At 41.9% G+C, this 17,199-nt stretch overlaps 1 protein-coding gene across 1 annotated transcript in view; it reads right to left on the bottom strand.

The window, feature by feature from the left end:
* Positions 1 to 776: 776 nt before the first annotated feature.
* Positions 777 to 17,199, bottom strand: part of igf1ra (insulin-like growth factor 1a receptor) — a 72,884-nt gene continuing 56,461 nt past the window's right edge. The window contains exons 10-21 of the mRNA XM_046037357.1: positions 16,821 to 17,028; positions 13,056 to 13,339; positions 12,773 to 12,915; positions 12,184 to 12,349; positions 11,981 to 12,083; positions 11,684 to 11,754; positions 11,370 to 11,599; positions 10,368 to 10,472; positions 9,825 to 9,984; positions 9,449 to 9,578; positions 7,331 to 7,465; positions 777 to 3,737 (exon numbers count right to left, since the gene is read on the bottom strand). Of these exons, the coding sequence (XP_045893313.1) occupies positions 3,212 to 3,737; positions 7,331 to 7,465; positions 9,449 to 9,578; positions 9,825 to 9,984; positions 10,368 to 10,472; positions 11,370 to 11,599; positions 11,684 to 11,754; positions 11,981 to 12,083; positions 12,184 to 12,349; positions 12,773 to 12,915; positions 13,056 to 13,339; positions 16,821 to 17,028 (2,261 nt within the window). The 3' untranslated portion in view covers positions 777 to 3,211. The remainder of the gene's footprint in view (positions 3,738 to 7,330; positions 7,466 to 9,448; positions 9,579 to 9,824; positions 9,985 to 10,367; positions 10,473 to 11,369; positions 11,600 to 11,683; positions 11,755 to 11,980; positions 12,084 to 12,183; positions 12,350 to 12,772; positions 12,916 to 13,055; positions 13,340 to 16,820; positions 17,029 to 17,199) is intronic.

Genomic DNA, 17,199 nt, shown 5'->3' on the forward strand with positions numbered 1-17,199 from the left:
AGAAAATACATACAAAAAAAATCCAACTTTATACTGAATCATGGGGCATGAATACAGTGATTTAAACTGATATCACAAAAGGAAGATAAAAAAAATAAATAAATTACACTCCTACAGGAAAAAAAACTTCAAAGAAAGGGGGGAGGGAGGGTATAATAATCACCAGGCAGCATTTCCAAAAGTTGAGGAGAAATCCCTCAAAACACCTTCACTACCCAGTCTCCATTTTAAGACCTTTTCCATGATTGAAATGTGTTCCCTTCCCTGGACTTTTAACCCATCCTTTATTTGGTTTTCAGAAGCAGTGATTGTGAAGACAAACAATAAGAACTGTTATCACATTGAAGTAGTAACATTAGCAGAAGTGGGGTTGTATTGCACTTGAGTGCTGAAGTAATAAAGAGGGGGAAAAAAAAGAAAAGAATTATAATGTAATTTTGAATGGTCGAGAGATGGTTGGCATAACTAAGGTAAACAAGATAACCCAAGTAGCCCTATTGAGTCAAGGAGAGGCAGGAAATGGATGGGTTAAAATACCAGATCTGGTATAGTAAAGTAAATAACTTGTAAACTGCAACTAATCCTTACGTCAAAAAGGAGGGCCGGGGGGGGGGGGGGGGGGGGGGGGGGGGGGGGGGGGCAGGTACAGTATGTTACAGTAGAGGGCAGTGAGGGGCCAGCGGGAAGGAGAGAAAGGGCACTACTTGAATCAACAAAGCATGATGGAGGGGAGGACAACGGGGGATGGACAAGCAGAGACAAGTAGAGGACGATCATGAGAATGTGTGGAGAAAGCAAAGCCTTTACTTTGACCTGAGATTGAGTTGCACCTAGAGGGCAATGCTAGGCGCAGTGCTAGACAACACATAGAAAAAGGGTGCAGGGAGTATACACTCACATATCGACCTAAGGTGTCCATTCGAAATAATAATAATAATAATAATAATAATAATAATAATAATAATATAGACATCCACAAAACAAATACAGGAGGAAATATTTCATAAAAATAAAAAGCAATGAGCTAAATATAGTGTTACAGAAAACCTTTTGGGGCAACAGAAAAAAATGGTTTTATATCTAAATCATCTTATTTTTTGTTGTTTTATTTTAATTTTTTAAACAGAGTTCAAAGATATTGAACTGTAGTAGAAATGGACTGTAGTGGAGATCATAAAATACCAAACCTGAAGGATTTCTTCATATATATATATATATATATATATATATATATATAACATCCAAAAGAGAAAAAGAATAAAATAGCAGCTTTGTTCTGTACAGACATAGAGGCAAACATTTTGAACTGTAAAAAGGTTTAAAAAAGTGACAAAACCAATGATGTGTATAAAAACAATCCTGCAGTCTAAAATTCAACTGTAAGACCTTTATATGTGTTTGAAATGTAGAGAAACTAATGACTATCCCAAGAGACCTGCTGTGTGTAAAGTTGTCTCTAGGCTTCTGAAATCCGATCCAACACCTTCTTGTTTTCTGTCTCAGGTTTGCGACTCTGTTTGTTTGTTGTGGTGTATGTGGTGCCATTTAATTTGAACAGCAGTATCGGGGAACAACAAACAGTTAACTTCCCACATGAAATTCACGCTGTCAGATAAAGTTTGAATAAGTGAAAGTGGAGGCAGAGTCGTATCCCCTGATAGTGAAATTCAGTGATTTGCAGTATGAGACTTATTGTATGATGCCTTGATGTTTTGTTTTTATTAAAACGAAGACAGACTGAGGCCGTGATTCAGAGTTGTACTTCACCTCAGATGTTCAAAAGATGGAAGCGATGAAGTGGAGCGTTTTAGTCTGGATGGACTGGTGGTGCAACAGAACATTTTGGTAAGCCCATCACCAGCAACAGCTTGCTGGCTTTTCAAATGTTATTATATGGAAACCATAGGGCCGCAATGAATGATTATTTTCTTGTCAATTATTTGATCAACTATTTGGTATATGAAGAATGCCCATGTCTGCTGCATTTTACTTGTTATTATTTGGGTGTCCAATGTACACAGTTGATCATAATTCCCAGAATAATTATGCTTTATGCCACAAATATGGATTTTAAACTGGTATATTTGTATATCTAAATATCTTGTTGTCATCATGTAATGGTATCGACGGGCTAGTGGTTACTTAACTACATAATGTTTAATAACTGTTGGTTATTATCAAGAACCCAGTTGTTTGTACAAATAATCATCTTAAGATACTGATAGTGTCATTTGATTTGAAAAGAAACATTAACTTTACATTTTAGTTTAGTTCAGTGTTTTTCCTCAAAATATCATTAGGCTTGCTAGATTTATTACACACCCAAAGCAGACGCTGCAAATTCTGAGAAAACCTTGACTTCAGGTGTGAAAGCAGCCGTTCTCAACAGTAACACAGTATTCTGTCTTGTTATAACCCCACATAACTGCTCCAGGAGCAGCAATAAAAAGAAGCATGAAGTCTGAATACATTTCTGGTATTATTTTGCAGACTTATCTCAACTCTGAATCACAGCCTTAAACAAGAAGGTAGACCTGTGTGAAGTTGAAGAAATGACTTGATTTGGCAATAGTTTGGCAGATACACAATAGGCCCTCTTCTTCCATTTTGACCCGCTCCTGACAGGATCTACACCCATAGAAATATCAACAGGAAAAAGGAAACAATGATAAGAGGCATCCTCACATGACATGAGCCAGTCCGCTCATGCAAACAAAGTCATTTTGATGGAAAGTCATTTAGAAATGGAGCTATACCATAATATAGAGAGAATCACGTGTTTGTATAAATACACACTCAGATATCCACAACATCCTCTCTGAAATCATCAGGAAAAAAGTGCTCTTCTGTTGGATTGCTGGCAGATATGCTAAAAAATGATTTTCATTTCATAATCTGTAAATCAGGACACATGCCTGTATCGTGTTTCCTTTATGAAGGACTTCTGTAACAAACTGAAGTACAGGCTGCACATGAAGGAGTTCCCCAGTGTCGAGTCTGAGCCACCAAACTCCAAAGTCTTCAACAAGTGTCTGTGCTATTTGTCAGTTTTTAGACTTTGTGTTTGACCTTTAAGGAGTGGACATACCATCTACTGGCACACAGTAGAAGAGAGTCATTTCTTACCTCATCCATCCCTCCTAAAGTGATGGAGGAGAGGTTTGTGTTACCCTGTGTGAGAGGAGGTGAAGGAGGAGGGGCTGGTCTGATATCAGCAGGCCGACGACTGGGGCAGTGGTAACGCCCGCTCGTTCTTTCTGCCCCCATTCATGTGTGCATAGGGTTGCATCTCGTCAAAGTTGGGCCGCAGCACCACCACAGGCCCGTTGGCCGAAACATGTCCTGAGTGCTTGTCCAAGGCTAGGCTTGGAGACGCCAAGGCCGAGGCAACCTGGCCCGGGGAGGAGGGTGGCACAGGTCCCAATAATGGAGTACTTGGGCCTTGCATGGGGGATAACTGCTGGGTAGAAGGAGGCGGCGTGCCTCCTGTACATCCTGATGAGGGGGCAGCGGCAGCACAGGGCTGCCTGGTGGATGCAGGGTCCAAAGGAATGTTCTCCATGTTTTCTACCTCCATGTCCAGCTCCTCAGTGTCCGGCGGCTTGTTCTCCTCACTGTAGAAGAAGCTCATTTCCCTGAAGGGAGGATCCAGTTCGTCCTTGATGCTGCTGATGATCTCCAGGAAGGACGGACGCATCTTGGGGTTATACTGCCAGCACATCCTCATCAGCTCAAACCTGCAAGGGACGTACAAAAGAGAAAAGGGTTAGTAATGTACAGTCAATTATTCATTTAGGTGGTTTTTCTTTTCTTTGTTTAGCTTTTATTAAACCTAAGAAGACCACACGCCAACTTTATTTGAGCTTACTATAGACTGCCAAAGCCTCCAATAACCAAGTAAACAAGAAATGTGGATTTTGTCTCTCCATCTCCTGAATGTAATTATTCTAAGAAGGGAATACTTCACAGCCAGTATGGACAAGAGAAATGATTATAGCAGTAACATCTCTTTTAGTGTACATATGGGCATGTATGTATTGTGTTAAGACAGACTTTAAAAAAGTGTGTAGCTATCCTTCATGTTTCTCACCAGCAGGTGGCAGGACATACTCAAGTTTAAGCCCATTTCAATACTCTGGCACTAAAACTAAGTTCACTATATGGACCTTAAAAAAACAATGTAGACACAATTACATTAAGGTACATTAATATAGTACTGTAAAATAGACTAATACGCTGCAACTTGCTGGATTACTACTCTTAACTACAGTAAATATTTGACTTAACAGATGCTCTCATTCATTTTCCTGTTTGATTGGAATTTCATTCTGTGCCTAAAACCAAACACAAAATATAATAAAAGCATAGCGTCAGCCTTTATTCGTCACATTTTGTTTAAAAATTCTTTTGATCACTTACAAATACCTGCCCTTATTCCTTGGACTTGCTGACTAATTTCATACAGGTTTGTTGTTGATAGATAGTCTGCTAACTATCTAATTTAATACTGTCCAGTGAAATGCTACATCAGCTTAATGTCCCAATCATCTAGTTAACTAGTAGCAACAAGACTTTTAAATACATGTATTAGGTAAATTCAAAAACTTTACTGACGGCAGTTTAAATGAGACATTTAATATTTGGATGCATTTTATTCATTGCTACATTACAACACACAGTGAGATCAGTAATGTAGCACGTACTCGGCAGGACAGTAAATCATACATAAGGTTACTGTGCCAGGCCAGCAGCCGAGCTTTGGGAATGTCAAAACAACTTCATAAAAGGGAGAATTATTACAGTTTTGTGTGGTGCTACACCACACACCACAACTTCAATTATACACAAACAAGCTAAGAATACTCTGTAAGGCCCACTGACATAAACACCTTGGTCATCTCTCCTCCACTCTTGTTGTTCCCTCTCTCTTGTTTTCTTTCTCTCCCAGTGGTCTCTTTGTAGCCTACAACAGCCTCTGCAGCTGGGTGCCAGCTCCTCTCTGCACAGAGGAATTATGGGTAAAGCTCTCCTAAACACGTGCCTGCTTCACACTCATGAAGCAGCAGGGGAGCGGCTCAGGCTTGTTTTTCAGCAGCACAGAAAGTGTCTTAAAGTTGACGTTAAGATGTCCTAACCCAGGCAGCAGAGACCTCCAATGAAAGGACGTGTAATGCTTGAAGCTGGGCCAATGCTCCAGGGTAACCTGTCTGCATAGTCCTGCCTGCTCTTCGTACTCTTCCCCCACCATCTGTTGCTGCGCATGCAGCTTGTTGATGCAAATTTAGAAAACAAACACTGCAGTAAATCTTGAGTTCTTGTCAGCATCCTGCCAATCATGGCACGCACAGACACATACTATTGCTATTGAGATAAACTGACGTATATCTGAACTGTCATCAGTGACGTTAGCGAGATGTAACAGCTGACAGGGATACATGAGATGTACTGCATATGTACTGTATAAGAACAACTCACCTCATTCTTCAGTTGAAAAGAGCTTCTCAAGGTCAAACAACAATTTCTGTTTCACTTTTTGATTTGTTTTTTTACAGGGAGGTGTGTCTTTTTCACTTGTGTTTCGTTTACCTGTTCTTGCACATTTCAATTCCATGTTAATAACCCAGATGTGCTGTTTAAATAAAGCCTTACTGACTGAGCTTCAAATTGTAAGCAAACTTTGGATGATCAAGATGGCACCTCACATGGCTGCCTCAGTTCTATGCTCTCTAATACTTCTTATGTTTTTGTTCTGTTTAGCTTGATATCTTCGTTCAGCTGTACGTCTGCATCGGTATCATACTGTAAATTTGTCCCCTGCACTGTCTTTAAATATAGTTAGGGCTAAACCGTAGTCAGATCCCTTTGTGTGTGTCAACATACTTGGCAAATAAAGCTGATTATGAACTTTTGTGTCACATGAAATTTGGAGCCAGTCATGCTTTTATAAAAAAAAAAATCTGCACTAGTCTAGACACAGCCAAAATTTCACCAGACTAAGAAACTGAAAGACCTTGAAATAGACACACTCTGAGGCCAAGTGTGAGTGCAGAGCAGTTTCCAAACATCTATGGTAAATGTTTAATGCATCTGAACAGGAATATCTTGCAACATAACTGCAAAATGTCACACTTGCAACAGTGTGGTGAAACCTTGATGTACAATAGCACTGTTAATGATACTGCACATTCCACATTAAATCAGGATGTTCAATATGATCAGAGTCTGTATTTCATTTTTGCCCAACCCAGCAAGAAAGAATGCACTTTTGTCTATAGGAATCTCTAGACAGAAACATGGGAAATCCAATCAGTGAGCCACAGCTACCTGACCCTGGGAAAGCCAGTACAAGGAAGAGACATTCAAAGCTCTCCAAATATGACTCATCCCTCTGTCTGTTATCCTGCGCACCTTTCTTCTTGTATCTTTCTATTCAGTCTTTGTATGCCGTTCTGGCTTCACTACACTTCAGCAGTCTTCTGGAAATCTCCATTAAGTCACTACAGCAGAGGCGACGAGCCACAGCAGACTGACTTCCCTGTGTGTTGCTCACAGACCAGGAGGCCCCCCCACCACCACCACCTCTGTAACACAATCCACACACTCCTGTAATCAGGACAAAACAGTCAGGCTGCCATAGAAACCAGAGGTTTGTGTCTGCACAACACTCGGCCCCCTTTTTTTTTTCTCAACTTGCACTCTCTTTCTAAGGTGAGGTCAGCCGTGGAGAGTGGGAGGGGAGAGCGCAGAATGCCTTCTTATTGAGGTCAGAGAGGAAGAGGACAAATCCATATATGAAGCGCTGCATGCTGACAAGCAGGCTGGGCAGTGTTTTCTCTAACAGCCAGGGTGATTCATTTATTAATTATAAATTAATTAATTAAATTCTTTCCCTGTCCCTCTCATTCGCTTTTGCTGACAGACAGTCAACACCTCCCCTCCTCATGCCCGTTCTCAGCAGCAGGAATGAGGGGCATCTCTCACACACGGGTCGTGGCATCCCTTCTATGGGCCGACGCTGACGGGTGAGGAGCCTTCTCACCGCCAGCTGACCACCGGGACCATGTCGTCAACGGACCACATTTAACCTGTGACGTTAATGTCGGGCCTCATCTTGGCTCTACCTTAGCGTACACACCACATGATATCCTACACACTTAAAGCCACAACTTAAAATAGATGCTGGGCAAAATAGTGGGGACCGAAGGCGTGCAGGGCAGTGGCAGTAGGGGATAAAACAATACATCCTTCAAGGGTGGTGGTAACATAGACCTGACAGCCCTAAAATGGGTGAGATTATACAGTTACTGATCACTGAAATAAGGAGACTTACAGCATGTCAGGGCAGTTGTCAGGTTTGTCCAAGAGTCCTCCCTCCATGACAAAGCGCAGAACTTGTTCATTGGACATGCCCTGGTAAGGCTGCTCCGCTAAGGTGGCGATCTCCCACAACACGACACCAAATGACCTGTGGTAAAAAAAAAAACACATGATCCAACAATTTTACAAAACATATTTACATTTTTCCCTCTTAGCTGATGGTAATTCAGTGCTGCGTACATTGAGCGTAACAACAGAAAAGGTGTAAGAATCCTGTAGTTGAGGCCACCAAGCACAGCAGCTATTTTTACTTTTCAATAAATCTTACATTTAAAAGGACTAAACTAGTGTTTCTGAATTGTCCTTTCCTAGCATGTTTCTATTACAAGGTATGTAGTGCACACCAAGTCTTTTTGACAGGTGCATGGGATCGAAAAGTCTTTACTGTAAAGACACCAAACGATGCAACACAAAAACACTGTTGCTCATTTGTACTCACTTATTATTGATGTTTTGGTCCACTGACCTTCATCCGATAAAATTCACTTATTAATTCCTTCATTGAATTGTATTTGATGAAGGTCTGAGGGCCAAAACATCATTAATGAAGTGAGCACAAGTGGTCGACTGTATGCAGAATGTGGTTTCTTCACTTTCCCTCTTATTCCAAATCATCAATCCATACAACATACCTTTCATTTAGTGCAAACCATCTTTCAAAGCATGCTGTAATAATTTTGATTTTTGAATTGTGTTTTTCCCACCTTTCAGGCAGCCAGTGGATTCTTTTTTCTTCACTAAAATGGTGAATTACTTATCCATAACAGTGAATATAATGTCTGCCTTTGTCAGGAGCATATACCACACAACATCTTGCATTACCACAAAGTGACCAAAGCTTGTTGTGGAACAACTGATTAATGCTGCTTTAAATTTCTACATTATCTAGAGTATAAGTAGCCTGTCAACTAAAATCTAATGGTCAGAGCAAGAGCAACATTTACTGAGATGTTGGAGACCGATATGAGAGCACTCAGCAGATATGTCTCCTTATGTTATCTACATCATGTTTAGCCTAAAACCTGGCAGGCTAAGTGTTAAGAATAATGTGAGCTGTGTATCAGTGTACCAGTCAGTGAATCACAATGATTTACTGCAGGACATACCAAAGTATAAATTATTTACAGTAAACGTCACCTCAATTTAACCTTAAGCTACCTTGCACTGAGATTACTTTGAAACTATTCATGATCTTGACTAACAAAGAACACAATATTTGTTCACTCTTGCTAGTCATATTTTCACCACTGGCATGAGTCTATGAAACAGCCTTATTACAACACTGCATATAACTGGCTGGAACAGTCTCGTGCTGACAGACAAAGCCACATTCAGACAGCTTTCCTTGATCAACAAAATAAAAGTCACCTACTTGTGGATTCCTTAAGGAGCCCAGAATGGGTTTGTCTTACATTAACTTCATCTGTACAACATCAAAGAGGGAGATATAGCACACAAATGTGGAGGTGGGTTTGTGCTGGCACTGCAACCTATCATTTGAGAACATCTGGAGCAGTTTAAACCCACTCTTAGGAACTGACCCGTGGGACATTTTGAGTTGGGAAACAAAAACTTGCAACGGAGCTAGTAAACACTTAAACACTCTTTCTCTACAACAATATTGCTCCAGAATGATAGAAAAATGTGGCAAAACTGTAAGCTGAGATTTCACCGCAAACTGGCATAAAAAAAAGGTGTTGGTAACAAAAGATGTATCTTGTTCTATACTCTATCACGGCGAGAGGAATTTGCAGAGAGCCAGCTGGAAACCAGAATTTGGTTTTGGAAAGTCATAGCTGTCATTGCATACACAGCGAGGATAGAGGGCAGGAAATGCATGTTCACACTGTTAAGTAAAGAATGTTGGTAAGAATATGGGCCTTGAGGTGATCTATATGTTTTTATAGTTCTGACTCCACAGCCTGATCTGTTTTAGCGTATCCACACGCAGAAAGACACACAATATGTAGACATTACTGGAATACTTTGCGAGCCCCCTGGATTAGGGCAGGTTTAAACATGTATAATGCAGGCTTGTGAGTGTGTGTAAGAGAGTGATGTGTTCTCATACCAGACATCAGACATTGTAGTGAACACGCCATCTTTCAGCGACTCCGGCGACATCCAGCGGACAGGCAGTAGGCCCTTCCCTCCTTTTCGATAGTAATCCGTTTCGTAAATATCTCTGGTCATGCCAAAATCTGAAGAGAAAAATGAAAACATAGGTTGGGGAAGCCACTAAAGATCACTCATTCTGTGTGGGAGAGGAAGCTCCTGAGAGCTCGCTCAGCCATTCCCTCAACTCTTCCCTCCCTCTGTCCATGTACATTAAGACTCCACTGCCTCAGGCACTCACTGAAATCCAAACACATTTTTCGTGGACAGTAGAGTAGGTTCAGCGCCGAGCTACCAGGGGAGGTTGAGGGCATAGTATTAACTTGACTCACCTCCAATCTTCACAGTGAAGTCCTCAGCTACCATGCAGTTCCTGGCAGCCAGATCTCTGTGGACAAATTTGTTGGCATTTAGGTACGACATGCCGTCAGCAATTTCCCCTGCCATCTGGATCATCTTTTTGAGCGGGGGTAGGACCTGGCTGGTGGAGATCTGTGGCAGAGTGAGAGGGGGATGAAGTGAGAGGGTAAAGGGCTTGAAAAAACACTGTTCAGTCATTATTTTCTGCTTTCCACAACACTGGGCTGTGGTCACAGTTCAGCATTACAAAGTAAGGGATGGATGCTGTGTGTGGAAATGTGCATGTGGGTGTTGGAGAAAGACAGAAAAAAAGGGGACAAGATGTGTGTATGTGTTCAAACATTAGCATGTATGTGTATGACAATTCTTCACCTATTTCTGTAAGAGAGAGACGGCCTCATTTATAGAGACAAAGTCTGTGTGTGTGTGTGTGTGTGTGTGTGTGTGTGTGTGTGTGTGTGTGTGTGTGTGTGTGTGTGTGTGTGTGTGTGTGTGTGCAAGGAAAAGCTGCTTACTTCTTTGCGCAACGAGCGCAGGTGGCTCTTGAGATCTCCACGGGTCATCAGCTCCATTATCACCAAGGTTGGCTGACCCTGAGAGACCACGCCCAGCAGCCGCACCTACACCAATCACAAAACAGCAGACGTCAGGTGGGATCAGTCCATATCTTTGTCTCAAATCCAAACCACACATTAAATCTAAGCAGGTTTTGAGCATGTAGTGTGTTCGTACAGGAAAAGTGGCAAGATAAAGTACACTCTAAACAGTCAGTAAGCACACTAAAAAAAAACCATTTCTTAGTACATTTTTGCGTGTGCTGTTGATGGATACATTTCTCCCACAATGCAATGCACCAAGGAAATGTAGCAGCTGCTCACAGCTGGAATAAAAACTAATTACAGATGGTGGTGAAGCAACTCCAGGAACACCTCAGAAAACAAAGAATAACTATTACATTTTTGGAACATTTGACATTCTGTCAGTGAAGTTTAACTGGAAGTGGCTGTCTAAAGTCAGTTTGATTAATGTCTGATGGCGGATGTATTGCGTCATTTCCTGTTAATATAAAACAGTTAATTATGTAAATTTCATCATACTAATAGTACTAAAAGTAGGTAGTAAAATAGGAATCTAGGTTATAAGCAAAAACTGTCACATATATTTTTATTAGAAAAATGTGGTTCCCTTTAACTTGCTTTGAAGATTATATCTTATCCTTTGAATTATTAAAATTAAATTTAATAATTGTGTGTTTGGCTATTTAGGGTTAGACTTTATAAAAATGTTGTAACAGCAGCTTTCCAAAGGGAAAATCTTTATCACATCTGTTTAATGTAGTTAATGAGGCTGTGATCAATCTGATGTGAGAATGTAGTCTCCAGGAGGCTGAACCCTGCCTCTTGCTGCCTCTTGTTAGTTTATTTTAAGCCATATTGTGATGATTTATCTGCAATTACTTCAGGGTTTTCTCACTCGGGTGCCTCATGGTAACTATTTTAGGCCGAGGTCCCTCTTACCACATGGTGACAGTTGAACTCCTTCATGACAGAGGCTTCGTTCAAAAACTCAATGCGCTCCCTCATGCTAGCTGACTCATTGACCGTCTTGATGGCCACTCGTGTCTCAGGTTCGTCCTTGACCACTCCCTTGGCGATGCCTTCATACACCATGCCAAAGGAGCCCTGGCCCAGCTCCTTGTGCATCGTGATCTTCTCCCTGGCCACCTCCCACTCATCCGGGACATACACTGGCACAACACAACAGACAGCAGGTTAAAAACCACATACACACACCAAATATAAAAAATAGAGAAGATATTCAGTATTCTTACTCTCAGCAGCGCTGAAGTACTCCGGGTTGACAGACGCATAAAGGACTCCATTCCCCAATCTATCGCTATTCCTGTTGACACAAAGACGGCCAAGTTAGTCAGCAGACAGCTCTGATTGTGGACGGGATGAGTAATTAGCTATTCTTTACCACAGGGGAAATGTTAATGAAAACAACACCTATTAACTCTAATTATCATTACACTGGTCATTAAGTTTCACAAGCATAGTGAGGTAGAACAACATTATCAAGAGACTTTGTCTCTACTATGGAAAACAAGTTCATAAAAGATACTTTCCTCTTTTTGTTCACAAAGAAGAGAATTGTGGCGAGGCTGGCAATGAAAAGTGTCACTATGATGGGAATTATGATGACCAAGTACAACGTTACACCATCTTCCCCTGTCAGAACAGAAAAATTCAAGTTATCAGCATAGGTGTCATTTCTTATCTACTTTACTACTTTAAAGTGAAATTGTCAAGATTTAATGTGTTTCATTACGTTTGGGTGGAAGCACGTAGAAGGACACACTCTCCGTCCAGGAACCGTTCCCCGCTAGTGAAGTGGCGCGCACACGAACAGAGTAGTTCCCTGAGCCCAGGTTGGTCAGCCGAGCTCCTCTCTGCTCGCGGTAATGCTGCCGCGACACACACTCGTGCTTCTCAGGCTGAAAGGAAACAAACGCATTGTGGTTACTCTTTGAAAAAAGAATGAAATGAAGAGTCAACACTCAGGGTCAGGTAAGGAGTGTAAAACTGAGTGTTGTATGCTCTGTTTTTCAAAAAAAAATGTTTAAACCAGTATAGGGCCGCTCAGATCTATCACTTATAACCACTAATCTACCACTCAAAAGTGTGTTTTGCTTCTTGTTACTTCACTTGGATGTTTGATGTTTGTTACTTCACTTGGATGTTTGAGCTTCACTGTGCAGAAGAGTTTCTTTGTGCTCACCTTAAATCTGAGTTTATTATCTTTCGTCTCACAGATAAACTTTGTTAATCAACAATATTTACATATTCATAGATTCTGGATTTTTCAATAATGAACAAGTAGCAGATGTCGTTTTAAGAGTCTGAGAAACCTGGCTCACCTCATTCCCCAGACGGAACTTGATCTCATACATCAGGATGAGTCCGTTAGGCCTGATGGGCTCTGGCCAGCGCAGCACCACACAACCCTCAACTTTGTCACTCCTCTCACAGATCACCTTTCCAGGGATGTCATCTGCTTTGTCTGGTAATCACAAACACACACACACACATACACAATATTATAACAAGAACGTGTCTCTAATGTGCTGTAAGAGAAGGCATTACAGTAGACTATACAGTGCCACATTTCCATGAGAGATTGTATCTAGGTTAATTTCCAACCTGCAGGTTTGGTCCTGGAGAAGACAAAGGCTCCAGCGCTGCAGCGCCCCACCTCCTCATTGCAGGCATGGATGTCAATACGGTAGACAGTGAATGGCTCCAGGTTGGGGATCTCTAAAGATTCTGCTGTGCTCTTTTCCTGCGAGAAGGTGTCATTTGTATAAGGAATGCCATCTGTACTGTTATCCCCCAGGCCAAGGGTGGTGTTCCCTCTACCAACACCGTCAGGGAACAGTGTGTTGTTAGCCACTCCAAAAACATCTCTACGTCTACGATCTGGAGGTCTGAAATACAGAGGGACAAATAGATGCAACAGCGGTGTTATAATAGTGCTATATAAATAAATGTTGATTGATTGATTGATTGATTGATTGATTGATTGATAGTGAGCACTGTTATGACAATAAAAGACAAAAATGTATAAAGTATGTCCTGGAAATCCTATTGTAACAAATAACTTTATAACTAAAATAATAAAAGAAAGCTGAAGCATCTCGTTGAACCGGGTGCTGTAAGTGTTTGAGTGTGTGTGTGTGTGTGTGTGTGTGTGTGTGTGTGTGTGTGTGTGTGTGTGTGTGTGTGTGTGTGTGTGTTGTGTGCTGTGTGCTGTGTGCTGTGTGCTGTGTGTCCAGATGCTGCATACTACTCCCTGTGGAGCTGTGTGGAAGGATGAGGTCAGACAGAACACACCGGAGGTGGATAGACAGAGAAGGACAGACAAATAAAGAGATTTTTCCACACCAAGAAAAAAAAAACTTTCTGTCCAACATATTCCAATCAATCATAATGATAATGGAAAAAGTCTAAATGGGGAGACATTTGTGACACCAACATTCTGAACCAAACTGTTCAATCATGATGACTCATTTTCAGTAACCCAACCGGGAGGATTGCAATGAATGGACACGTGGTATCATGGTACATATGATAAGCTATCGAGCCACTTGGAGCTGGATATCGTCATTACTGAGGGCAAGCAGGCAGTGACAGCTGTGAAGCAGCAGAGACACAGACACCACAGGGGAACATGCCTACAATTGCCTTTCACAGTTACCTGTGAAACCTACATGGCCGTCAGAGTCCTGGCTCTGATGGAGTTGGAAAATGAAAGTTGGATTGACAGCAGATGATAACAGGTCATAAACAGTGTAGGGAGCCTTTACAGAGCGCTTGCAAGGTGAGAAATGTTTAGGGTTTGTTTGGAAATGTAATGAAGAGAGCGTGAACAGGTGGCTAGGTTCAGATTACCTCATATGAAACCGCTCAGACATGATTCAAAGTCTGTAGTGGGAATTAGGGCTACAACTAACAATTATTTTCATTGATTAAGCTTCCGATTTGGTCAATCAATTGCTTTGCCTATAAAATGTGAATAATGCCCATCTCACTTTCCTGAAGCCCAAGATGACCCCTAAAATAGCTTTGTTTTATCTGACCAACAGTCCAAAACCCAAATATATTCAATTTACTATCAACTAAGTGGGCACCTGAGAAATGCTGGCATTTTTGCTTAAAAAAATGACTTATATCAATTATTAAAATAACTGCTAATTATTTTTCTGCTGATCCACCAATCGTTTCAGCTCTACAATGGGTAATAAATTGTTAAACTAAGAGCCCTAACTGAGGAAAGCTACAGTCAAGCATCTTTTGTGTCTGAGAAGACACACACCTAAAGGAGCAGTGTTCAGACACAGACAGATCTGTGGGAAAGACCAGTCGCACTCACATGTCAACATTCCTCACTGACAGTTGCAACTGGTGCAGTACAATCCAAAGTCCAGCACTCAGAAACTGCTACGGTTACTGCTGAAAATGCATAAAACTGGCAGGAGAGTAAAGTGTAAAGACACAGATGCATGAGTCTGATTTGCACTGAGTAGTAAATATCGAGCTATCCTGTACTAAAAGCGATAGGCAAAGGAAGGGAGATTGATGGATCCCATTGAGAGGCCAGATGAAAGAAAGTCTGAGGGATCTAATTTCTTTACGTGCAATAAAAGTGTTAGGGGTAAGCAAGGCAGTCCAAACACTGTGAGAAAGCTCTTCAGCTGACTGAAACATGACATTATAACTCGTGAGTTACTACAGATAGTGTCCTAACCTCGCCCACTAAAAAAAGATCTACCTTTATGCAATGGAATCCAGAGAGGAAAGCTGTGACCACACATTTAGTCTGTGACAAGTAGGGCACATTATTAGCGCTTGGCCTTAACTGCAGCAACACATACTGCACGCTCACATAGATGAAGCAAAGATCTCTGAAGGAAGAAGCTTTACAGTCCTTATCAATTCTTGTATTTAGCAGTTTCAACAGCAAGTTAATTACAGTAAATAAATGATCCAGTTAGCTCATGACAGGTTTTGGATTGTACCATTAGGTCTCCTAAATAGACACTGGCAGCCATCCTCTTTGTGTGGCCTCCCCACTCTCCTCCAGTAAATCAGTCTGCCTTCCTTACAGTACTTTCTGTTTGTCTTCTATCGCTGATGGGGCTCTTCCCTCATTCATTTAAATTCCAGATGGATTCACTGTACATTTCCTGGCAGCTGTCTCGCTCCAGAAAAAAAAACAATCCCCCCCCCAACAAAAAACGAGTCCCGGACAAAGACAGTGTGCAAGGGGAGGAGGAGAGTGGAGTGGCGGGTGGAGGGGGACAAAATAGAAAACACTTCCTCTTCTTTCTGTTTCTGTTTTCACCCGCCCTCTTTCCCCTCACCCTGGGTCTAAACCTTGAACTTTTGAAAAAACCTCCCCCATTTCCAAGGCCTTTCCCTGGAGTGGTTTGTGATAATGCTGGCTCTGTTACAGTGAGTCTGTGCATACACAGGCTGAGCCCTCTGCTGCAGGCCCGGGACCTGCCATCCGCCTGTTTCCTAGACAGCTATACTATAACAAATCAACACAGCCAGAGCGGGGCAGATATGAGTTCAATTACAATAGAAAGCAATGTTTTTATTATTTGTCCTAAGACATATCGATCCAATACCACAAGAGCACTGTGAGGGGAAACCGTAACACCGTTTAAATGACTAAAACTTTGGAGGCTCAGAGGCATCGTTTAAAGCTATGGATTTATAGGATACATGCTGAGTGTTCTTAGTGAGAGGCAACAAGTATATCAAAGGACTCCATATTTTTAAGTGATGGATGGATGTTGGAGATGTGAGTGTTATGGCACCAATTCACAAATGCATAGATTGTGTGTGACTGTCTATATGAGAATAAAAGAGTGTGGGAGAAGAACAGAGCAGGAGTCTTTGAAACAGTGAAACATCTTTTGCCATGAGCAAGTTAAATGATAACACAACACAGATGTCAGTCCCTATTGTGCAGAACAAAAAGCCTAAACAGCTATGAGTGTGCAGCCAAACTAGGCCCTTCAGACTCCTTAATCACATCTCTCTCCTGGGTTTGTTTGTGTTGCCTAAACTGCTGCCGGCTAGGTCCTAACATCCCCCCCATGCCACTATTGCCACGGCAACAGAAAGCCACAAGAGCGCTAAGAAGGCTTTGGAACGCACTCAGCATGTTTCCTCATCCGCTCCGCCCGACCAAAAGGGCCAAGCCCAGCAGGCTGGCTCAGCCTCCGTCAGGTCCATCTACGCCCCCGTGCTCGGATCCTGTCAACTCCACAGAGGAGCCATTACACCCGGGCCGCCACCTCATTCCTCATTTTCACCCATCAGAGCAGGCGCTGTAAACAGTTTAAGGAGATCCCTGTGAAGCTGATATATCTCCACTCCATCTGTGGCTTACTATACCTTGGCAGAAAGATGGCATTGTGAAGGAAGTTCTCGAAGACTTTGAAAAAGACGCGGTCATCCTTCTCCCGGTCCTTCTCCTCGGGCGTCTTCTGGCAAGCACAGCATTGGTTCTTCTCTGCCCCTGCCAGGTCTGACTTGGTGGGCTTGGTGTTCTCTTCCATGTCTGTGAGACCTGTGGCTGGGATACGAATCGGGATCTTCAGCTCTACACAAGAGAGAAACAAAGAGAGTTTAGCAACAGGAAGCATTCTGCATTACCAGAGCAACTGCTTAGAATATTTTTGATAAATTTCCTGCATAGAGTTGTGTTTCAATATTAAATCTTAAATCAAAAGGGTAAAAATTACACATTTCCCCCTATTTCCAGTCTTTATGC

The sequence above is a fragment of the Micropterus dolomieu genome, linkage group LG22, assembly GCF_021292245.1.
Source record: "Micropterus dolomieu isolate WLL.071019.BEF.003 ecotype Adirondacks linkage group LG22, ASM2129224v1, whole genome shotgun sequence".
Taxonomy (NCBI): Eukaryota; Metazoa; Chordata; class Actinopteri; order Centrarchiformes; family Centrarchidae; genus Micropterus; species Micropterus dolomieu.